Below are 25,917 nucleotides of genomic sequence, written 5' to 3' on the forward strand. Positions count from 1 at the left end.
AGGGCCTAATCACATTAGCCACACTATCAGAGGCTCGTTCACCTGCGCATCTACCAATGTGATATATGCCATCATGTGTCAGCAATGCCCCTCTGCCATGTACATTGGTCAAACTGGACAGTCTCTACGTAAAAGAATAAATGGATACAAATCAGACGTCAAGAATTATAACATTCAAAAACCAGTTGGAGAACACTTCAGTCTCTCCGGTCACTCGATTACAGACCTGAGGGTGGCTATCCTTCAACAAAAAAGCTTCAAAAACAGACTCCAACGAGAGACTGCTGAATTGGAATTAATTTGCAAACTGGATACAATTAACTTAGGCTTGACTAGAGACTGGGAATGGATGAGTCATTACGCAAAGTAAAACTATTTCCCCATGTTATTTCTCCCCCCCATGCCACCCCCCATTGTTCCTTAGATGTTCTTGTTAACTGCTGGAAATAGCCTACCTTGCTTGTCACCATGAAAGGTTTTCCTCCTCCCATCCTCCCCCTCCCCTGCTGCTGGTGATGGCTTATCTTAAGTGATCACTCTCCTTACAGTGTGTATGATAAAACCCATTGTTTCATGTTCTCTGTGTGTGTATATCAATCTCCCCTCTGTATTTTCCACCAAATGCATCCGATGAAGTGAGCTGTAGCTCACGAAAGCTTATGCTCTAATAAATTTGTTAGTCTCTAAGGTGCCACAAGTACTCCTTTTCTCTTTTCTTTTTAGATATACTGGTGTACAGCTTAAATATTTTTGGTCAACATAGCTATTTATAGATTTTTATCTCATGCTTTTTAGCTGTTGTATATAAACTATTTATTAAAATGAGCATTCTCTTTATTCATGGAATTGTCTAAACCATATGGCAATAGGGCATTACAGTTTCTGTAAAGCTTGCTAATTATACCACCTGAAAATGTAGCAAGCTTTTTCTGTTTAAAAAAAAAACAAAAACAAAAAAACACAAATTACCAGTGATATTTCTTGTTTCCATACTGCCATGAAATAATTTGGTTTTTATTTCAGAATTTTGAATGGATTTTATGTGTATGGAAACAAAGATTTTAGAACTTGGTTTAATAAACTTTCTCATTAAAATTAAGATAATATGGTCAATGTTCTTGTAGAAATATTGTATCATTAACTGTTCACTCTCATGCACTCCAGTAACTAGGTGATAGGCATAGCATGAAATCCTGACTCCATTAAAGTCAACAGCAAAACTCCTATTGATTTCAGTGGGGCAAAGATTTCACCATAGGTGTTTCAGGTATTTGGAAGCATTTGGTTTTTATAAATACCAAGAATGGATAATATTAGGGCTGTCTAAGGGCATGGCTACGCTTGCAGATATAGAGCGCTTTGAGTTAAACCAGCCTTCGCATTGCGCAGTAGGGAAAGTGCTGCAGTCTGTCCACGCTGACAGCTTCAAGTGCACTGGCACGGCCACATTTGCAGCACTTGCAGCGGCATTGGGAGCAGTGCATTATGGACATCTATCCCAGGATGCAAGTGGCTGCAACGTGCTTTTCAAATGGTGGGGGGGGTGGAGTGTGACAGGGTGTGTATACGTGAGAGGAGAGTATGTCAGCGTGCTGTCTTGTGAGTTCAGACAGCAGCAGACCCCCATCACCCCCCGCCTCACTCTCTCTCACACAGCATTCCACACTAGTGGTTGCTTTGTTCCGGAGCAGATAAGCAGCCAGCTATCAGAAATGGAGCTTTCAAAGGGCATTTCCGCATTCTTACAGCTGATTCCAAACTATGACAAGACTGACTACTTGACTTTAGGGGATTATGGGACTTTCGGAGGCTGATCAAAGCGCAGTAAAGCAACATCTCGTTCACACTGGCTCTGTGGTGCTCCAGCAAGGGTGCAGCAAATGTTTTTCCACTCGCTGAGGTGGAATATCAGCAGCGCTGTAGCCATGGAGTCAGAGTGCTCTACATGCCTTGCCAGTGTGGACGGGTAGTGAGCTACTGTGCCCAAGCTCCTTTATTGCGCTCTTACTCGCAAGTGTAGCCAAGCCCTAAGGCATGGCTACAGTTACTGGGCATCGACACTGTTGTGATCAATGTGGCGGGGGTCACAGCTAGTGAAGACCTGCTAAATTGACAGCAGAATGCTCCACTGGAACGAGAAGATTAAGATATGTCGATGGGAGAGTGTTGAAGTTGGAAGGAAGGAAGTTGCAGGACATCGCAGGAAGTTGGCCTAAGCTATGTAGACTCCAGCTACATTATTGACGTAGGTGGAGTAGCATAACTTAAGTCAACTTACCATGGTAGTGTAGACATGCCTAAGGGATGTAACTAGAAGTAATAGTGAAGTACTTTAAATGTCAACATTGTTAATTGTCATCGTTGGCATCAGTTAGTACCTGCCGAAATGAATGGGGCAATTCACACCTCAAAGTTATTGTTTCAGGTGCACTGCAAACTCAGGCAGACATTGCTTCATCGATTACACTCAGGTCATATTCTGAAAGTTTTCTTTGCAACTGTAATAGCTTACAGATTAATTTCTTAAAAAATGAAGACTCAGGAGAAGAATTAATAGGTCTGTCTGCACCCAAACCCCCAGCTAGTACTTTGTGCTCCCCCAGGGGTGAACACCCCATGCTTGGGGAAATGTTGCTGTATTCAAAGGGCAGTTAGGCTCCCAACCTGCATATCTAAAAGTTCAAGGATTTTTAATTGCACAAGCTTTGGTAAAACTACGGTTAAGGGTTTCCCAGCATTTCCTGTTTGCTCATTTGGTATTACATCAGACATCTTTCTTACAATCTTGAGTTCTCATAAGCTTTAATAGGTTTGCAACCTTCCATGGTTGGGAGATCTTCAAGGAGAATAGAGGATGTTGCAGGAAACATGAATCTGGTCCCCAGAATCATGATTGGCTTAAAAAGAATGAGTTTAAAAAAATACATTTAGAATTTTTTATTTGCTTTCTGGTTTTTAACCTTCTGCATTTAGCTTTTCTCCACAACCATGAGAGCTAGAAACTTCCTTTCAAAAAAAATGCAAGGCTGAGATCCTCGTATAATAAAATGACTTTGAGAGCTGGAACTGTATGAAAAATACCAACTATCACAACACACTTGACAGTATCGCTATTGTTGATAATACAGAAGAAGTGGTGTGCAGGGAGGTATTCAGTAGGGGCACTCTTTCCTTTTAGTCAGTAGAAAATCAAAATAATAGAATTATAGAAATTTAGGGCTGGATGGTGTACAAAGTTGGTTGAGAATGGTAGTGTTTTGAAATCAGAATTTTACTATTTACTATTTTACTATTTATGCGGGTAAAACAGTACAGGAGACATACAATTCTCCCCCCGTGGAGTTAAGTCACAAATTTAATTAACACTTTTTTTTAACTAGCATCATCAGCATGGAAGCATATCCTCTGGAATGATGGCCGAAGCAAGAAGGGGCATATGAATGTTTAGCATATCTGGCATGTAAATACCTTGGTACCCCGGCTACAAAAGTGCCATGCGAATGTTCTCACTTTCAGGTGATACTGTACATAAGAAGCAGTCAGCAGTATCTCCCGTAAATGTAAACAAACTTGTTTGTCTTAGCAGTTGGTTAAACAAGAAGTAGGACTGAGTGGACTTGTAGTCTCTAAAGTTTTACATTGTTTTGTTTTAGAGTGCAGTTATGTAACAACAATAAATCTACATTTGTAAGCTACACTTTCACAATAAAGAGTTTGCACTACAATACTTGTATGAGGGGAATTGAAAAAAACTATTTCTTTTGTTTATCATTTTTACAGTTCAAATATTTGTAATAAAAATAATATAAAGTGAGCACTCTACACTTTGTATTATGTGTTGTAATAGAAATCAGTATATTTGAAAATGTCGAAAAACACCCAAAAATATTTTAATAGATTTAAATTGGTATTGGATTGTCTAACAGTGTGATTAATCGACAGCCCTAGTTTATACAGGTAACTATAGTAAAATAAAGGATGCTCATTTCTGGCATACAGTGATGTTACAATACTGTTAAGAATAAACATATTGTATCACAAAAATACTGTGAAGATGCTTACAGCTATGATGAGAATAAAAACGCAGTCTCTAAGAGCATTTTGAAAGAAACAGTTCCCAAACAGAGAAGATTCCTGGTTGACTTAATATATGGATCTCATAATCAGACACGGCCGATTTAATTCAGAACTTATGAAAATAGTTCTTATCCACTGACTTTTTCATCTGTGTCATCTGTTATTGCATAATTGGTTCTTTATATTGTTTTAAATTGTAAGGACCTTGAATGTATCCTTGTGTGGATATGATACTCTCCATTTTGCAGGAGATACCACTGAGGCGTCAGTTAAAAAAAAAAATTCTCATCACTCAGCTTTTCTCAGTGTGAGTTCCTTAAGTTTCACATTGCATCTTGCCTTGTAGCAGTAATAATTCATTTCTTGTCTCTGACATCAGAGTCTTTAAAGATTAGCTTTTTCCCCTGGGTTTCTGACTGTAGTCTTTTTTTTTCCTCTGTGATCATAAAGCAAATTCCACAGTAAATTGGATAATTTTCATCATCTAATGAAAGCGCCTCAGGGGTCCATTTTCCCAATATATTTTTAATTGTACGCTAATCAAATTCATTTGTGTAACATTTTGAATTAGTGCATATATTCTGTTGTGAGATCATAAAATGAAAATCTGTCTTGCAATGGACGTTTACAGCGGAGGTAAGGAGGCAAAGTTTCAGTCCCAACTGAAACCTTAAAAGCTTGCTGTCAAGTCAAATTTAGACCAAAATTTCTTTATAGAAAGAGAATTCTTACCAAACCAAAAAGCAATATAAATGTTTTAATTGAAATAAAAAAATTACAGTTGAAGCAGTTTTTTTTAAACTAATAAATGTTCCCCTGTGGAATTATGGTAGTACATAAACACCTGAAGTAAACTTGGCTTGAAATTGACTGGCATCATATCTATTTCCAAATTCAAAAGAAAAATAAACTAGGTTTTAAAATTCAGTTTGAAAAATCTAAAGTGGTATTAGCAACACAGTAAGGATTTTTTTCTTAAAGGCATTAAAATCTCAGTGTCCTCTCATTTCCACAATTAGCTGTAAATACAGAAAACTACCTTTCCTGGTCAAGACTTTTTTTTCTAATCCAGTTTTATTTCATAGAGTTGTAGTTTTAGTATTAGCATTGCTTATTTGTGACTGTGTTTTCAAAACATAGTTTTAAACTTTTTTTCTGCATTTAGAGCAGTTTTTTTTCTCACTGTGTGCACTGTGGCATGGTGACAGGAATTATGACAAACCTGAAAGACGTGCTTATTTTCTTGTCTGGCTAAGCAAGGGTTATTTGTGCAGCAAGTTGTCATTGTGTCAATTCCTTCATGCCCCAGGCTCAGAAAGAGCAAACTCTAGGACTTGTTTTTAAAGAAATCACTGAAAGCCAACTCCTTAGATTCATCTGAGGTAACTAAATCCTCTGGAGGCAAAATGAAGGAGTCAGTGATGGGAATAGCACCATTCTCTGTATCTGCTGCAAGGGATCTATCAGAGACTGTTGATGCCATGGTTTCAGCACTAGCTGGTTCATGCCACCTCCACTTAAGTTAGCTAGGGCTTTGAAATTGTTGCTAACAACATTATTAGCTTTTCAGTGCCTGATGTGGTTCTGGTTCTAACGGTTTGATAAACCCCTTCTTCTAACTTGGATGTCGTACCTCCATCAGAAATAGAGGTGCAGTCAAGTCAACGTTTCTAGTAGGCCTGAGTTCCGCATTTCTGTGCCCTCAAGCATAAAGGCAAGAACCATCAGATCTTCAAGACATTTTCTGTGCCAATGACCCATTCCTCTTTTAGCTAGAAAAAGTAGTCATGGACACATAGATCCAGGAAACGCAGAGGGACTTCAGAGCTGTCAATTGTGGCTTCCCCAATGTTAAGAAGAAACTCATCTGCAACCCTGTCTTGCCCTCAAGTCTCTCCTAAGCAGACAGGGACACTACTTCTTCCCTGGTGCCAATGTTGTTGCAAGCTCTTCTGGTGCAACTGATTCCTTGGACTCAATTTGACTGTCCTCAGGAGGAAAGAAATCTTATTGTGCCAGGGCTGCTGATTAGAGCTCTTTTTCATATCTGGCCCCAGGGGAAGTCTTCCTTGGTTCTAGGGGCTGTTCCAGTTGACCTTTTTGTCTTCCGGCTTTGAGACTTACCTGGACAGTTCCTAGATCAGTAAATATAAGTTCTGGTCCCCCTCTGGTCCTTCTAGGAACTTTCCCCATCAAACTCATTAGGCTCCTTGGGTGAATTTAATCCAGCCCACTTAACCTGGTCCTTATAATACCTGGACGAGGTGGATTTATTGACAGTCTTCTATGCCATCTGCTTCTATATGGTGCCCAGGGTCTTCATCAAATACTTTGCCCAGATGGCTACTTATCTATGGTCTGAGCTAATTCTTAAATGCATGAATTTAGATGACCATCTGATTGAAGCATGCTTTTGTCAGGCTTTGAAAAACTTGATCAAAAGTACTTGTAATTCATTTCAAACTCTGGACCTCCTGTTATATTGGGGAAAAAAGTCTTCTGGTATCCATTCAGATTATTTATTTCACTAGCACTATATCAAACTCAGTTCATGACTTTTTCTCCCTCCCACCCCCCGAGGAGAGTTTTTTGAATGTGTCTCAAGACCTATTTACCTTAAATGAAAACCTTTGTCAGACAATGAGGTTCTTCCTCCATCTGATAGGCCGCATGGCATCCTCACCATATGTGACATTTTATGTCCACCTTTGGATGAGGTCTTCCACCTTTGTCTAGCTCAGAACTTTATTCCTAATGTTGATGATATGTCTGCTTACCTGACACAGATCCTTGAGTTTCTAGAGTGATGGGAATTGATGATCACTTGCTCAGAGACAAGGTCTTCACTCCTCTGTCACCCTCAGCTGTAATTATCACAGAAGACTCCAAACTGGGCTAGGGATCCCTCACAGTGCATGGTCACTGGAGCATAGGGGAGGAGAAATTGCTTATAAATGATTTGGAGCTGTAATATGTTAGCTGAGACCTCAAATAATTTCTCTCAAATCAGAGGCAGTGTGGTTCAAATTTTTACAGACAGCACTAAAGCCATGTTTCTTTTAGACAGGCAAGTAGAAGCCCCCAAGCCTTTCTGCTGGGACACAATAACTCTCTGGGACCAGTACATAGCTCATGATTTTTATCCTATTGTCCTCGATTTGGCCAGCAAGGAGAAAATTCATGTAGACAAACTGAATTGTATTCTTCAGGATCAGTATGAGTGGCCACTGAATCCACTGGTTTGCAACTAGTATCAATTTAAAATGTCTGAAATTGTGCTCCAGTGCATGAATGGACAAACTTTCTTTCATGGATGCTTTCTTCTTGAGTTGGAGCAGTATTCTGTGCTATGTGCATTTTCTCCTGTTCCTCTGAGTAACTTGAGGTGGAGGTGATGTGGGGTAGAAAAAGCAGCACAAGGCCAGATAATAATTTTGATTGTGTAAGTGTGGGTCAGGCAGTAGCGGTGGATGGTTCTCCAGAGTTTTCTTGGGAGCCTCCCTTTCATTGTTGGAGCAACAATATAGCAGCATGAACCCATAACACATCCAGATTCTGACTATGACATAATGAAACAGTAAAGCGGGAAAAAAACTTAGTAAAAATCCCAAAAGAGTAGTTTATAGCTGTTCAGCAGAGGACAAGGAAAAAGTAAGAGTCTTACGGACATTTTACCCAAGATGGCTTAAGGCCAAAATTTTCCAAAATAGGAACCTAAACGTAGTCTCCTAAATCCACATTTTGCCACCTATGTATGTGACCTGATATCTCAAAAGTGCTCAGCACCCATTTGTTCCTGCTGAAGTCAACTTTTGTAAATCAGGAGGTAACTTTGAGTTCTTATTTTTAAAAATCTTGGCCTAACTTTCTGATTAAACTTAATCTAATGTCTTAGCCTTCTCTCCCAGACGGAATGGAAAAGATGAGGACTTGTTTAAAACAAAATATTTGCCAACGAAGTTAAGGCCTTTTTCCTTTATTCTTTTTAGGAAAAGGTGATGAAAGAGATACAAGAGGAACCAGAATGCAAACAGTCCTGGCCGAAATTTTTGGTAAAAGCCAGAGACTTCAATGAAACAAAGTAGTTTTGTAGTTTATTTTCATAGAAGAATATCAGGGTTGGAAGGGACCTCAGAAGGTCATCTATTCCAACCCCGTGCTCAAAGCAGGACCAATCCCCAATTTTTGCCCCAGATCCCTAAATGGTCTCCTCAAGGATTGAACTCACAACCCTAAGTTTAGCAGGCTAATGCTCAAACCGCTGAGCTATCATTTTGTTTGGGTCAACAGCAGCATAGACCTTGTGTTACTTCCCATTTTCTGTTCCAGGCAGAATGGCCACCAGTTGCAGGATTGTATTGCTCTCTGGCTGTTTTGGAGAGTTTTTCACATTATTCTGAAAAGACCCATTCAGAACCTTCAGAAGGCAAAAATGTGGGGTTGAGGGACTACCTCTGTGCTTTCTGTAGCAACGCTTTGATAGAAACTGCTAACTATGTGTTCTGTGCTCAATGTGTATGGCTCCCAGTCACATATGCAGGTGGAGTAGTGGCAAATCACGCTGCATATGCACAGGATCCTGCTCTGCTGACCATATAACTTGCAAACCTGTGTGAGAGGAAGAAGAGCTCACTTGCTACAGCGGAGGCCCTCCCTGAAGGAGCAGAGGAATGGAGGAGGGTGGAGTCAGAAGAAGAAATTATGGTTTTCAGCCCTTTCAGTCCATATCCTTGATCTTAGAAGCCATTAACTGTGTTAACATGTTTTTTCATGGAGGCTCAAGTTTTTCAAGGTTCCTTTTGCTCCTCTATAAAGAAAAATCTGCCCAGGTTTCTTTAGAAACTTGCTTGACAGTTCAAAGAGATGTATTTGTTTCAGCTCTGGAAACTCGGGCAATCAAGCTCCAACTGGTACTTCCTTAGACTTCTTTGCTCTTTTTTGTTTGGCAGCCAGCTTTCTGTGGGGTCTGTCTACCCTGCAAACAAATAAACAAAAAATAACCCAATCCTCTCCCCGCTCCCGTATTCTTAACTTTGGTTAGCTAACCATGTTAGCTAACTCGAGTGAAGACGCAGCAGCTCAGCTTTTATCTCTAGTTAGCAGCTTGAGTTCAACCCCAGCCTGCCCTATAGACTTGAACTCAAGCTGCTGACTCAAGTTCAAAGACAAGTTTCTGTATCTTCATTGCTGTTTTAATCTGATTTAGCTAAAGTGTTGTATAATGTGAATTAAGAACACAACTTTTTGTGCAGTGTACACGTGCCCCCAGAGTACCCTTCTGAGGAGGAGAATTAAGTGTTGTCATACTCAGAGGCTGAAGCACAGCAGCAGACTCAGTCTTCATAGTCGGTCCCTGCTCTACGATTGCCTCTTATTTGCTATTGAGAAGTCAACTCCTACCTCCTATTGGCCCATAATGCCAGCCTCCATCACCCACTTATTACATTTTCAAACAAATACCTTTGTGCTTTCCCCTATGATGTTCGTCATGCTTGGAAGGAGTTCCCCATAAACAATCACAAAGTTACCTCCTACTCCTTCTTTAAAGCCCTTCTGAAAACTCACTCTTGCCATGTTGCCTGCAAAAAAAAAATATTGACAGTGGTTAGGCTCCTGGTGCGTTGAGACCATTGCCTAGCATGCTGACCAATATTGTCTCATTATTTCCTTGTATTTTGTCTGTCCTTGTACTCTGTTGTCTCTTGTCCCCCATACGATGGAGGATAAGGATAGGGTCTGGAGACCTAGACAAATTGGAGGTTGGGCCAAAAGAAATCTGATGAGGTTCAACAAGGACAAGTGCAGAGTTCTGCACTTAGGAAGGAAGAATCCCATGCACAGCTACAGGCTGGGACCGACTGGCTAAGCAGCAGTTCTGCAGAAAAGGACGTGGGGATTACAGCAGAGAGGAGGCTGGATATGAGTCAGCAGTGTGCTCTCGTTGCCAAGAAGGCCAATGGCATATTGGGCTGTATTAGTAGGAGCATTGCCAGCAGATCGAGGGAAGTGATTTTTTCCCCTCTATTCAGCACTGGTGAGGCCGCAGTTGAAGTATTGTGTCCAGTTTTGGTCCCCCCACTACAGAAGGGATGTGGACAAATGGGAGAGAGTCCAGCGGAGGGCAACAGAAATGATTAGGGGGTTGGGGCACAGGACTTATGAGGAGATGCTGAGGGAACTGGGGTTATTTAGTCTGCAGAAGAGAAGAGTGAGGGGGGATTTGATGGCTGCCTTCAATTACCTGAATGGGGGTTCCAAACAAGGTGGAAATAGGCTATTCTCAATGGTGGCAGATGACAGAACAAGAAGCAATGGTCTCAAGTTGCTGTGGGGGAGGTTTCTAGGTTGGATATTAGGAAACACTATTTCACAAGGAGGGTGGTGAAACAGTTGAGTGGGTTACTTAGGGAGGTGGTGGAACCTCCTTCCTTAGAGGTTTTTAAGGACCGGCTTGACAAAGCCTTGGCTGGGATGATTTAGTTGGTGTTGGTCCTGCTTTGAGCAGGGGATTGGATTAGATGACCTCCTGAGGTCTCTTCCAACCCTAATATTCTGTAATTCTATACTTGGATTGTGAACTGCTTGGGGGGGTAGGGAACCATCTTTTTGTTCTGGGTTTGTACAGAGCCTAGCACAATTGGGTCGTGATCCATGACTAGTGCTCCTAGGCACTAGAGTAATAAAAATAATTATTACACTATTATAGGACTGCTTTAGGAATGTCTTTTCAGCTATGAGGTTTGAAGGACCAGAACAGAAACTGAACCCTATTGATTCACTCTTCCTAAGGAGGAACAACTAAAAGCTTATGGAAGCAGCCTATGTCTCCCCAGATGCAATTTGCTTTTTGCCATGACAGAACAAAATATACGTATATAAAGCTGCCTTAGAAATGTTTAGAAAATTATGGGCTCCTAATGCGCGATTCTGAAATTGTCTTGTTCAAGGAAAGCTGATCTGCACATTGATTTGTCTCACCAAAGACCCTTAGATAGAAATGCTGAGAGGGTTACTAGAAACCTTTTTCTCTTAAGTGTTACTCAGTTGTTAACGACTAACTATTAATCCTGTGTGTCCAGATCTGCCATCTGCTGGTTGTCTGAAATGTAGTAAGATGAAGGTTTTGAGCCACACTCTCAAAAAAGGGGAGAAAACTCTGTCAGGTTATGGTGGCGGTTAGTAATTTTCAGGTTAATTTGAATTTCATGGATCTGGAAGCCAATGCTGTTCACATATTCTTTGTTGCTGGATGAGTATGTAGGTTATTGCATGGTAGAAAAAACATTCCTTTCAACTTAGCATGGTGACTTTTCCCTTGAAGTTGGTAGAGCCACAAAGAGACCATCATTGAAGGAAGGTGAAAAAAGAGATTAGAGAAATATTTGAGTGTTTTAGTTTAGATGGCAGATTTACAGACTTGAAAGGAGGGCAAAAGAAAATTCCCAACTGCATAGGAAATACTGATTTCCTGACAATCTGCACAAATTTTCAGTTGCAGACAAGAAAGAAAGAGTAAGATGTGGGGTTAGATGATTGCGTGCCTTTCTTACCAATTAGTACTTTAAAATATCAGTTCTGGATATAGTGAGATAAAGGAAATTGTTAGAACCAGGAGGTGATGTGTTTTGCTAAGCAGAAAATTAACTGAGAGATTTTTTAAAAGGTCACTTTGGATAAAATTGTTTTGGTCTTTTTATGTCAAATGTAGTACTTAATTTGGTTTTAACAGCTGTATATGTAACTCGTATATATAACTTATATATAAATAAACATGAGTTTTAACAAGTTGAACTGGCTTCATAAACTTGGTTTTGTTTGGAGATACGTGGGTATGCATCATTGCATATGTTTTAGCCTTACATGAAGTACTTACGTATTCTTCACACTATTCAAAAACTTAGTTGATTTTCTTTTTTTCTTTCCATTTGGAACCAGGTGTGGTTTCCTTCTGTGCTTAACTATAGGGTGTTAATTTATTTGAAGTCCCTCCCCACACTTTGAAAGTTCAGTGTTTCTTTGTAGGAAACATTTATGAATAGTATTGGAAGGTCTAATAATGAAGCTGGATTGTGTTGCAGTTTAAATGAGAAATAAAGCTTTGTAGTTTAATTTTACATTTCCATACTTGAAGCCACTGCAGGTTGACCTGTTATGCTCATACAAAGCACATGAGATATTTTATAGGGGAGAAGGCAACATGCTACATTTATTGAGAATACAGACCTAGTTAAGGATAGGTTTCAGAGTAGCGGCTGTGTTAGTCTGTATTCGCAAAAAACAGGGAAAGATTAAGAATGAGCTCTCAAAACTGGATACTCTCATAAAGAACCAACCTTCCACACAAACTTCCTCGTGGCCGGACTTTACAAAAACTAGGCAAGCCATTTACAACACACACTTTGCTTCTCTACAAAAGAAAAAGGACACTAAGCTATCTAAACTACTACATGCCACAAGGGGCCACAACAGTGGTTCCCATAACCCACCCAGCAATATTGTTAATCTATCCAACTATACTCTTAACCCAGCAGAAGAATCTGTCCTATCTCGGGGCCTCTCCTTTTACCCCTCCACCCCCACGAACATGATACAGTTCTGTGGTGACCTAGAATCCTATTTTCGACATCTCCGACTCAAGGAATATTTCCAACACACCTCTGACCAACATATTAACCCACAGAGACCTTCCTACCACCACTACAAAAAGGAGGATTCTGGGTGGACTCCTCCTGAAGGTCGAAACAGCAGACTGGACTTCTGCATAGAGTGCTTCCGCCGATGTGCACGAGCTGAAATTGTGGAAAAGCAGCATCACCTGCCCCATAACCTCAGCCATGCAGGACACAATGCCATCCACAGCCTCAGAAACAACTCTGACATCATAATCAAAAAGGCTGACAAAGGAGGTGCTGTCGTCATCATGAATAGGTTGGAGTATGAACAAGAGGCTTCTAGGCAGCTCTCCAACACCACTTTCTACAAGCCATTACCCTCAGATTCCACTGAGAGTTAGCAAAAGAAACTACAGCATTTGCTCAAGAAACTCCCTGAAAAAGCACAAGAACAAATCTGCACAGACACACCCCTAAAACCCCGACCTGGGGTATTCTATCTGCTACCTAAGATCCATAAACCTGGAAATCCTGGACGCCCCATCATCTCAGGCATTGGCACCCTGACAGCAGGATTGTCTGGCTATGTAGACTCCCTTCTCAGGCCCTACGTTACCAGCACTCTCAGCTATCTTCGAGAAACCACTGACTTCCTGAGGAAACTACAATCCATTGGTGATCTTCCTAAAAACACCATCCTAACCACTATGGATATAGAAGCCCTCTACACCAACATTCCACACACAGATGGACTACAAGCCGTCAGGAACAGTATGCCCGATAATGTCACGGCTAATCTGGTGGCTGAACTTTGTGACTTTGTCCTCACCCATAACTATTTCGCACTTGGGGACAATGTATACCTTCAAATCAGTGGCACTGTGATGGGTACCCGCATGGCCCCACAGTATGCCAACATTTTTATGGCTGACTTAGAACAACGCTTCCTCAGCTCTCGTCTCCTAATGCCACTACTCTACTTGCGCTACATTGATGACATCTTCTTCATCTGGACCCATGGAAAAGACAACCTTGAGGAATTCCACCATGATTTCAACAATTTCCATCCCACCATCAACCTCAGCCTGGACCAATCCACACAAGAGATCCACTTCCTGGACACTACGGTGCTAATAAGCGATGGTCACATAACCACCACCCTATATCAGAAACCTACTGACCGCTATTCCTACCTACATGCCTCTAGCTTTCATCCAGATCATACCACATGATCCGTTGTCTACAGCCAAGCTCTACGATATAACAGCATTTGCTCCAACCCCTCAGACAGAGACAAACGCCTACAAGATCTCTATCATGCATTCCTATAACTACAGTACCCACCTGCTGAAGTGAAGAAACAGATTGACAGAGCCAGAAGAGTACCCAGAAGTCACCTACTACAGGACAGGCCCAACAAAGAAAATAACAGAACGCCACTAGCCATCACCTTCAGCCCCCAACTAAAACCTCTCCAACGCATCATCAAGGATCTACAACCTATCCTGAAGGACGACCCATCACTCTCACAGATCTTGGGAGACAGGCCAGTCCTTGCTTACAGACAGCCCCCCAATCTGAAGCAAATACCACCAGCAACCACACACCACACAACAGAACCACTAACCCAGGAACCTATCCTTGCAACAAAGCCCATTGCCAACTCTGTCCACAGATCTATTCAGGGGACCCCATCATAGGGCCTAATCACATCAGCCACACTATCAGAGGCTCGTTCACCTGCACATCTACCAATGTGATATATGCCTTCATGTGCCAGCAATGCCCCTCTGCCATGTACATTGGTCAAACTGGACAGTCTCTACGTAAAAGAATAAATGGATACAAATCAGACGTCAAGAATTATAACATTCAAAAACCAGTTGGAGAAACTTCAGTCTCTTGATTACAGACCTGAAGGTGGCTATCCTTCAACAAAAAAACTTCAAAAACAGACTCCAACGAGAGACTGCTGAATTGGAATTAATTTGCAAACTGGATACAATTAACTTAGGCTTGACTAGAGACTGGGAATGGATGAGTCATTACACAAAGTAAAACTATTTCCCCATGTTATTTCTCCCCCCCCCATCCCACCCCCCATTGTTCCTTAGATGTTCTTGTTAACTGCTGGAAATAGCCTACCTTGCTTGTCACCATGAAAGGTTTTCCTCCTTTCCCCACACCTGCTGCTGGTGATGGCTTATCTTGATCACTTGATCACTCTCCTTACAGTGTGTATGATAAAACCCATTGTTTCATGTTCTCTGTGTGTGTATATCAGTCTCCCCTCTGTATTTTCCACCAAATGCATCCGATGAAGTGAGCTGTAGCTCACGAAAGCTTATGCTCTTAGAAATTTGTTAGTCTCTAAGGTGCCACAAGTACTCCTTTTCTAGTTAAGGATGAATGCATATGGAGGATAGTTATTTTATAAATTATTGCTTATAGACTTTGGAGTGCTTGTAAGCTGCTTAATTACTGTTATAGATGCTGCTTGGCCAATCTACATGTCAGTAGTGGAGTCTATTATAAAAATGGCAATCCACCTACTGTGTACTAAGGCAAGTACAATAATGATAGCTAGTAGTGAGAGCTCATAAAATGAGAAAGGATAGAGGATGAAAAAATAGTATAATTGAATAATAGCTATGCTTACGTTTCCATTTGAGATAATACAAATTTACTGCAGAATGCCTATTCTGATTTATTGATAAACCAATGACTTAATCTTTTGTAGTGTTTGAAATGGTATTGGACAAATTAGTGAGCATTATTATTTGGAAGAGCTGATGATGCTTCGTGTTATTTTAGTTCTGGAGCTGATTGTTTTATCACATGGCATATTTCTAATAAACACGGTTGATTTACTGTGAAAACTTGAGAGGTTTTCTTTCCTTAGTTGATGAAGGGGTAGAAATGTTATCTGCCAGTTTTCTTGCATGTACATTTACTTTAATTATAGTCCAATATATTCCATTATTTATAAGTCATGTTACTTAATTACACTTGTTTTATTCTTTCTACAGAATATAAAACGAAGAAGCACATGATACTAAAGCTTTCTACATACAACATTATAAGGATCTCTCTAAAAGAATTGCTGTAGGACTAACTGATTATAATTTGTCTTAAGCATAATGTGGTGAAACAGAGGAACAGAAGTTGTCCATCTTTGTGGAGACTAAGGATTTACAATGTTTATTTTGTGAGCTAAAACAGTTTTGCAGTGAACTGAGCATCTGAAAATGCGGCCATGGACTGGTTCCTGGCGTTGGATTATGCTCATCCTCTTTGCCTGGGGGACCTTGCTATTTTATATAGGCGGACACTTGGTACGAGACAATGAACACCCAGATCACTCTAGCCGTGAACTATCCAAGATACTTGCAAAGCTTGAACGTTTAAAACAGCAAAATGAAGACTTAAGGCGGATGGCAGAGTCTCTCAGGTAGGTTTAAAAAAAATTATTCAGAAAACCTGTGTGATGTCTCAAAGATTTTTTGAAGTTTTTTTTATCCTATTGTTTATACACATTTGCAAGATTAAAACGGATTTCGTACAAGCATTTTTCCCAGTTATTCTTCTATGCAAATGGTGGATGGTTTATTGTGAGTAAATGTTCAAAAAAATTAATTGTATGACGGTTACTATATATGCTGATGATGTATGACAGGATCGAGACAAATTTAATATATCTTAATGCAGACTTTTCCCCAGAAAGACATTTTATAGACTATATATACATGTGGAGCCAGCAGCAACAAGGGCCGGGTTCAGTATCTTGGGGTTCCTTTTCAACAATACAATACAAAACTGGCTCAAGCGCCCAACCAGTGACCTGGGACAATTACACACCACCCCCTGGGCACCTCTAAGAGGCAGTACTTCACCTTTCGCAAGCACAGAGTCTGAGTGTAGCAAACACTTTTAATAAAAGAAGGGAATTAACTTAGCATTAATTTTGGAAAATACCACAACTAAGGTTCATAAACACAAACCATGAGCAAAAGACCCACCCCCAAGTAAGTTTTCTTTTCCCCTCAGGGTCTTAAGTCCAGCAACCTTTAACGTGCCCATCCCTTCTCTGTACCCGACTCACAGTTGCTGTCCTTGGCCAGTGCAGCCCCAGAGTTCAGAGGTTCATCCACAGAGTTCACCTCCCATCCTGTGTGGAAGGCGGAGTGAGCAGGCACCTTAGACACTGCACTGCTCAGGCACTCGCTCATTGCCCCAACAGCCGATTGCCACGCCTCTGCAGGGGTCTGCTCTGGCCCTCTCCACCAGCTTCTCTGCTGGCTGCATGCCTCGCCTCTCCACCAGCTTCTCTGCTGACTACATGCCTGGCCTTTCCGCCAGCTGCCCTGCTGGCCGGTTGCCGTGCCTCTCTCCTGCTTGCCAAGATGTCTTCAGGCCCCCCACATACACTTAACACAGCTCTCAGGTTTTAATTTTGGTAAAGGGAAATCATGCCCCACCAATCTACTAGAATTCTTTAAGGGGGTCAACAAGCATGTGGACCAAGGGGATCCAGTGGATATAGTGTACTTAGATTTTCAGAAAGCCTTTGACAAGTTCCCTCACCAAAGGCTCTTATGCAGAGTAAGCTGCCACAGGATCAGAGGGAAGGTGCTCTCATCGATTGGTAACTGGTTAAAAGACAGGAAACAAAGCGCAGGTATAAATGGTCAATTTTCAGAATGGAGAGAGGTAAATAGCGGTATCCCCCAGGGGTCTGTTCTGGGACCAGTCCTATTCAACATATTCATAAATGATCTGGAAAAAGGGGGAAACAATGAGGTGGCAAAATTTGCAGATGATACAAAATTACTAAAGATAGTTAAGACCCAGGCAGACTGCGAAGAGTTAAAAAAGGATCTCTGAAAACTGGGTGACTGGGCAACAAAATGGCAGATGAAATTTAATGTTGATAAATGCAAAGTAATGCCCATTAAAACACATAATTCCGACTATACATATAAAATGAGGGGATCTACATTAGCTGTTACCACTCAAGAAAAAGATCTTGGAGTCATTGTGGATAGTTCTCTGAAAACATCCACTCAATGTGCAGTGGCAGTCAAAAAAGCAAATAGAATGCTGGGAATAATTAAGAAAGGGATAGATAATAGTACAGAAAATATCATGTTGCCTCTATATAAATACATGGTACACCCACATCTTGAATATTGTTTGCAGATGTGGTCACCCCATCTCAAAAAAGATATATTGGAATTGGAAAAGGTTCAGAAAAGGGCAACAAAAATGATTAGGGGTGTGGAATGGCTTTCGAATGAGGAGAGATTAATAAGACTGAGACTTTTCATCTTGGAAAAGATACTGCTAAGGGGAGATATGTTTGAGGTCTATAAAATCATGACTGGTATAGAGAAAGTGTATAAGGAAGTGTTGTTTACTACTTCTCATAAAACAAGAGCTAGGGGTCACCAAATGAAATTAATAGGCAGCAGGTTTAAAACAAATAAAAGGAAGTATTTCTTCACAGAGTCAACCTGTGGAACTCCTTGCCAGAGGATGTTTTGAAGATCATGACCATAACAGGGTTCCAAAAAGAACTAGATAAATTTAATGGAGGATAGATCCATCAATGGCTATTAGCCAGGCTGGACAGGAATGGTGTTCCTAGCCTCTGTTTGCCAGAACCTGGGAATGAGCGATAGATCACTTGATGATTACCGGTTCTGTTCATTCCCTCTGGGGCACCTGGCATGGGCCACTCTTGGAAGACAGGATAGTGGGCTAGATGGACCTTTGGTCTGACCCAGTAGGGCCGTTCTTATGTTCTCAGTGATTTCAGCTCTCAGTGATATCAGCTGTTAATGGGGGAACCTCACTGCTGGTGCACACCGGGCAAGGCTCTCGCAATAGAAACACTGTCCCAAAGTAGGTCAAATACTTAGACCTAGGTATCACTGATTTCAGCTCTGCAGCATGTAACAAGACTCTCAAATGAGTCTAAATTAGCTCTTTTATTACACCATGGAGAGAGGAAGGGTCTAATGGTGTCTAGGACCATTAAACCAGGCCCACACCACCAGATACACTGGGCTTTGTAACCCATGCCCCTTGCCTAGCGAGTGCTGTTCAGTTGAGGGTGAGTCCCTCCATTGCGGTATGCCAGGTACAGTTCTGCTGCCATCTGTTCACACAAGGCTAACAACCCTTTATTACTCCTGCCCCAATAACAAGGAGCCTGGGGATCCAACTCCAGTCACAAGTGATCATTTGGGCAAGCAGTCCCATCATGGGGGGCCGGGTTGGTGTGTCCATGCAAACGAGATCAGCTTCTTAAATCTTTTTCCACAGCTAACCACTAGATGTCAGGGGAGAGCTCATCCAGACTCTCCTTACATCTATACAGTACAAAATTAACTTATTTTAAAATGTAGAATGTTAACTATGTTATAAAAAAGATGTCTTCTATTAAAGATATTTTCCTAAGCATTTGGATTGCTTATAATTGACATTGACAAGATGTACTATATTGAAGAAATGTTAGTGTTCACATTTTAGAAAAGTAGCAGAATTAATTTGTAATTTTATTAATCTGTGAACAAATTATGCATAGCATATAAAGTACAGAGAATCCAATACGTTGGTCATCTTTATGATTGAATGGAACTGTGTGTGCAACATGCTGTCAGCTTTAAAGAAATGAAGTGATATTCCTACCCTGAAGCCCTGTTTAACCCATGGACATTTTTCAATAATGTCCAGCTGTTACTACCATGTGGAGCAGAAAACTAGTGGAGAGTAACTGCTGGCTACCACCATTTTAAACATTATGTCATTTAGAGCTGCTTCAAGTAAATCGAATTGTTATGGCGATGACAGTAACACCAGCCAATAACTTGTCTACACTAGACACCCAGCATTGCTAACCTTGATAGAGCTGAACTGTGGGTGGGAAACTTTTACTTTGTTGCTAAGTTTAAAGAAATACTTTTAAATAGTGCAAAATATCCTCTTTAGAATTAAACTGATATTTGTGCACACCTCTTCACCTTCCTGGGCACAGACAGACCCTATTAAGAGATTATACAAGCATTGAGGGAGAAATTCCAGTACTTGGAAGATGAGTGGTTAGAGTGAAACGGAGGATTTCCCTGCCTCTGGTGAAGTTCTTCCCCCTCACTGAAAACTGCTAAACTGGTGCTATATAGGATGACTTATTATTGAATCACAAAGAATTATGAGTTGTAGCCTTTCATCTTTCAAATCCTGCAGATTGTACCAAACAGCATTTGTCATTTCACAATATTTTCCAAAGGAAAGATAACCTCTTTTCACTCCTACAAAGGCATTATCCTCCTGACAATTACATTTCACAGTTACTTTAAATTGGATGATCTGCAGTCATCTGTAAATTGTCTATTAAATGATTTGTAATATTTTTCTAAACTCAGTTAATGTATGCTAGTAAATAAATAGACTAAATATTTTAGTATATTTTTGTTCACATAATATTGACATACATTAGGAGTATCTTCCCATTTTAGAGAAAAAGGAAAGACATTTTCGTCAACCACATTTTAAATATTGTCTAAACAAGCTTAATAAAATAGGACTTTCTATTAGTCCTATCTTACAATGTATATATTATAGTAAAGCGCAGTGCCAGAATGAAAATCTGAGAAGAAATAATAATAATAGATTTTATGGCCAAAAAGGATCAATATATCAATCTAGTCTGAACTCCTGCATAGCACAAGCCATAGAATTTTACTCAGTAATTCCTGCAATGGAGAGAGTTATTCATCCCTATTATATAAGTGAATAACTCTTGAGCCCAATAATTTGTGCTTTAACCAGAGTTTTTATTTTAGAAAGACGTATAATCTTGATGCAAAGACTCCAACTGATGATGAAATTATCACTGACCTTGGTAAATCTTCTTTTGATTAACTGCACTCACTTAAGAAGTTATTTCCAATTTGAATTTTTTAACTTCAACTTCTATCCATTGGATCTTGTTATTGCTGCTAGATTAAAGGGCCTCCTTATGTCCAATATCTTCTTCCTATGTAGGTATTTATAGACTAATCATGTAACTGTAATTGCTTATACACCAGTGCTAGTTGCCTTGGAATAAACAAGAATAACAGGAATTGCTCTTTATGAGCATAAATTTTGACCTAGTTGGTATTACTGAAACCTGGTGGGGAGATTTGCATGACTGGGACTCTCAAGAGTTGCGACCTAACAATGATGTCATCTGCACCTGTTTCCAAATTCCCCTTTGATTACTGCCTAGCTTACTTTGTCTATAAATAGAGGGCTATCAAAATGGACAAGTGTATACTAGATATCGTGCACTTTGGCTACACTATCAAATTTCTTTCTCCACCTTTTCCAAAACCACTACCTCGGCTCCTCTTCCAGGATCACTCTTAAGAGGAAATCTGCTGACAGGAAGTGGACTCTCTCCTTGTGTTAGGAGCAAGTTCCACTAAGCATCAAGGAAAACAGTTTTACTACAACTATTTAATAGTTCCTAGGAGAAAGGGAAGATGGAGGTTCATTCTTGACCTATGACAGCTAAATATTTTTATTCATTAAAATTTTGCATGGGAAGAGTATCTTCCAATACAGACTGGCTAACCTAGTGAGACCAGTTTTAAACTAGGTTTGACTAGGGCAGGAGATAAAAGCCTACAGGTAATTCCAAAACCTGGAGACCTGGGTGAAGAGTCAGAATCTGGGGAAAACCTGGGCAATCACAGCAGGGTGAAGGAGAGAGGAGGCAAAATAGAGGAGAAATCTAATTACTATCTTAGGTATCTGTATACTAAGAAGTATGGGAATAAACTAGGAAGAACTAGAAATACTAGTGAATAATCAATTATGACATAACTGGCATCATAGAAACGTGGTGGGATAATTCATTTAACTGGAATATTGGTATAGAAGGATAAAGCTTATTCAGGAAGGACAGGCAGGGGAAAAAAGAAGAATGTGATGCCTTTATAGCAAAAATGTGTACTCTTGCACTGAGGTTGAGATAAAAGTGTAAGCTGTTGAAAGTCTCCAAGTAAGGACAAAAGGGGTAAAAAACAAGGGTAATGTCATGGTAAATGTCTGCTATAGATCACCTAACCAGAAAGAAGAGGCAGATGACTTTTTAAAAAAAAAAAAAACAAGGAATAAAATCCCCATCCAAAACATGGTACTTGCTGGTGATGGGGGACTTTAACTACCCAAATATTTGTTGGAAAGTAATACAGGAAAGCACAGATTATCCAACAAGCTCTTGGAATGCATTGGAGACAATTTTTTATTACAGAAGTGGAAAAGGTGACTAGGGGAGAGGCTATTCTAAATTTCATTCTGATTGAGAATTTGAAGTGGAAGGCATCTTGGGTGAAAGTGACCATGAAATGATAGAGTTTATGATCTTAAAGAATGGTAGGAGGGAAAACAACAGAATAAAGACAATGGACTTCAAGAAGGCAGACTTGAGCAAACCAGAGAATTGGTAGGTAAGATTCTGTGGGAAGCAAGTCTAAGGAAAAAAGAGTGCAGGAGAATTGGCTGTTTATTAAAGGGACATAAGGGGCACAAGAGCAAACTATCTCAGCGTAAATGAGGTAGGATCTGAGGCTAAAATAGCAAAAGAACAAGTTAACGATTACTTAGACAAGTTGGAAATCTTCAAGTCATCAGGGCCTGATTAAATACTTCCTAGAATACTTAAGGAACTGGCTGAAGAGATCTCTGAGCCATTAGTGATTATCTTTGAGAATTCATAAAGGACAGGCAAGATCCCAGAGGAAAAGGACAAATATAGTGCCTATCTATAAATAGGGGAATAAAAACAAGCCAGGGAATTATAAACCAGTCAGCTTAATTTCGCTATCCTTAAAGATAGCCCATCCAGCCCATATAGGACAAACGTTAGGACTGGTCCACTGCCTAACCCAGCTAAAGTGATTTCAGCTGTGCTGGTGCTGGGTAGGTGTCACCTCTGCATTGTCTCTCTCCACAGATTTGCCTCTATGCCATCTCTTGTCACACTGTTGCAGTGCCATCCCTACTCTGGATCTGGTCCAGAGGCTGTGCCATCTAACCCAGTTATAGTAATTATAGCTCTGGTGGTGCCGAATAGGGGGTCTTTAACAGAGTTCACTCAGTTCTGTCATGGTGCTCTGTAACTTCAGCAAAGATCCAGCTGTGGAGGGGGTTCAGTGGCATATAGAACCCTTCAGCAGAGTGCTTGTCACCAGAGATTCACTCCTTGCCACATGATAGAAAACCCTTGTGTCCAAACTCCATTCCTCAGTCATGCAAAATTGAAGATTTGATTTTTGGTGTCTCATCACGCCGAGCACACTAAAGGCAGTTTTTTGTTGCCTTTTTGTCACATAATAAGGATAGAAACATTTCATTTACCTCTATACCCAAAACTTAAATGAAGTTTAATTAAAACAAGTAGAATATTCATGCTGAGAACATAATTAATACGCAAATGAAGTCCATCTTATTGTGTTTATTCCTATGCTTCACCAATAGATGGCAGCAGAAAGCTCCTTCCTTCTACAGCTTCAGACCACAGGCTTATATTTACTTCCAGATAGTTCATAAAAATATTGAATAGTGTTGTGCTAGAACCAATCCCTATGGGGCCCAATTACAAACACCCCCATTCAATTATAATTCCCTGTTAAATACTTCTTTCTGTGATCTGCTAATTAGCTAGTTCTTAATCCATTTAATTCATGCTTTATTGAGGGTGTGTAGGGTAAATTTTTAACCAAAATTTTGTGCAGTACTAAGTCAAATGCCTTACAAAATTCAAAATATATTAAACCTATGTGGTTATCTCTTTCACCAGACTTGTAACCTTATCAAAAATAAAATCAGATTTGTTTGGCAAGATGTTTTCCATGAAAATTAGCATTAATTATAGGATTGCCAACCCTCCTGTCCTGAAGTCTCCAGGACTTAAAGATTAGTCTTTAATTAAAGATTATGGCATGTGATGAAACCTCCAGAAATATGTCCAACCAAAATTGGCAACCCTAATTAATTACATTCCCATCCTTTAATTTTGTGTTGATTGAATCCTGTCAGTTTTTCCATTATTTTGGCCTGGACTGACATCAGGTTAACTGGTCTATAATTACCTGGATCATCTTGTTTGCCCTTTTTGAATATTGGCAGAACTTTAGCACTTTTCCAGTCTTCTCGACTTTCTAAATCGAGAAGACTTAGATTCTAAGATTTGTTAAAAATTAACATCAGTAAGCCAGAGATTTCAGCCATTTCTTTTAGGACTCGTGGATGTAAGTTATCTGAACCTACTGATTTTTAAATGTTTATTTCTGTTAGATGTTGTTTAGCATTTTCCTTACTCATGGACTGGAAAGTAGCTCATCATCCTCAGGTGATATTAGTATATCATCTTTTTTCTTATGAAAGACAGGACAAATATTTATCGAACACTTCTGTATTTTCTTCATTATTACTAATTTTACTATCTCCATCTAGTAATGGGACTATACTATTGTTAGTTCTTATGTTCTTGATATACTTAAAAAGCTCCTTCTTGTGTCCTTGGCCCTGCTAGCCGTGGATTTTTTCCATGATGTCTTTACTTACTCTTTCCAATTTTATATATTCAATAAATTTGAATGTGTTGATTTCTGTCTACTTCCCGTTTTTCCATTCGTTATGTATTATAGTTGTCCTTTTTAGTGATTGTAAAATTGTGACTTTTTAGCCATCTAATAAAGACTTGAACACCTCAATTTTCATTCAGATTTTCTCTCTAAATTTTTCCTCCCTATCAATTTCAGTTAGTTTTCCTCAGCTTTGGGAAAGTTAGCCCTTTTGAAGCACCAAGTATGTACATTACTGGTTTGGACTCCCTCTGTTTGCCCATAATGGGGCCATGATAACTGGTCCCTCAGCACCACCAGCTTCCAGTCTGGTAATCAGTTAATACAATCTAAGCCTTCTCCCCAGGCTTGATTGCTTGTAGGTTTCCCAATTCAGGGCTGCTCACTGCACACTCCAGGTCTTTTCTGCTTCAGATCCAATATCCCTGTGTCAAAACAGCTCTGCTCTGAGGTTCTATTTCTGCCCTTTTTGTTCCCTCAAGCATTGATACCGATGGCAGGTTTTGTGGGGCAGGATTGACAGTTGACATTTCTAGAACTGACCATTTATCTCTTCCTGACCTGGACAAGTCTGTAGTTTGTCTTCCTCATCAATGTCAATCAGATATTTATATTACTTAAAATTGTATTACTTAATTGTATATTTTGAGAGCTAATCATAGCATGTGCTTAGACTATCTAATATGACTTCAAATATTTGTATAATTAGGTCAGATAACCAATCTGTTGTTAGAACGTCTTTTGAAGAAAAGGCATATAGACTAGAGTTGGAAAGAAGTCCATAATTCTGAAGCTGTTATTTTTTTTTTAGATTAAAGACACTAATTTTGAAGGCAACTACCTAACCTATTGACATTTTTCCTAATGCTTCTGAGAGTATTATACATTTAGGAAAAGTATCCTAAAATGTTGAATTATTTTCTGAGTGTAGGAAGGGAAAGTGGGATTGAAAGAATCAGAAGTACTGTAGTTATATTTCCTTTGGTCCTTTCAACAGTATTATGTGTGGGGGAAATAAACATTAGCCATAGAATCATAGAACCACAGAATATCAGGGTTGGAAGGGACCTCAGGAGGTCATCTAGTCCAACTCCCTGCTCAAAGCAATCCCCAACTAAATCATCCCAGCCTGGGCTTTGTCAAGCCTGACCTTAAAAACTTCTAAGGAAGGAGATTCCACCACCTAGGTAACACATTCCAGTGCTTCACCACCATCTTAGTGAAAAAGTTTTTCCTAATATCTAACCTAAATTTCCCCCACTGCAACTTGAGACCATTACTCCTTGTTCTGTCATTTGCTACCTCTGAGAACAGTCTAGATCCATCCTCTTTGGAACCCCCTTTCAGGTAGTTGAAAGCAGCTATCAAATCCCCCCTCATTCTTCTCTTCCGCAGACTAAACAATCCCAGTTCTCTCAGCCTCTCTTCATAAGTCATGTGTTCCAATCCCCTAATCATTTTTGTTGCCCTCCACTGGACATTTTCCAATTTTTCCACATCCTTCTTGTAATGTGGGGCCCAAAACTGGACAAGGTACTCCAAATGAGGCCTCACCAATGTCGAAGAGAGGGGAACAATCACGTCCCTTG

The 25,917-nt window shown here is 40.1% G+C and overlaps 1 protein-coding gene across 7 annotated transcripts in view; it reads left to right on the forward strand.

Annotated features, from left to right (window-relative positions):
- The window catches only part of FUT8 (fucosyltransferase 8), a 303,904-nt gene that overhangs the window by 151,317 nt on the left and 126,670 nt on the right, over positions 1-25,917 (forward strand). For 6 of the 7 annotated variants that reach the window (XM_038407244.2, XM_043516319.1, XM_043516317.1 and 3 more), the window contains one exon: positions 15,719-16,140. In XM_038407244.2, coding sequence (XP_038263172.1) covers positions 15,938-16,140 — 203 coding nt within the window. In that variant the 5' untranslated portion in view covers positions 15,719-15,937. Of the gene's footprint in view, positions 1-15,718; positions 16,141-25,917 lie in introns of those variants that run through there. The other variant, XM_043516320.1, reaches the window with a different exon arrangement.

The sequence above is a fragment of the Dermochelys coriacea genome, chromosome 6, assembly GCF_009764565.3.
Source record: "Dermochelys coriacea isolate rDerCor1 chromosome 6, rDerCor1.pri.v4, whole genome shotgun sequence".
In the NCBI taxonomy this organism is placed as follows: domain Eukaryota; kingdom Metazoa; phylum Chordata; order Testudines; family Dermochelyidae; genus Dermochelys; species Dermochelys coriacea.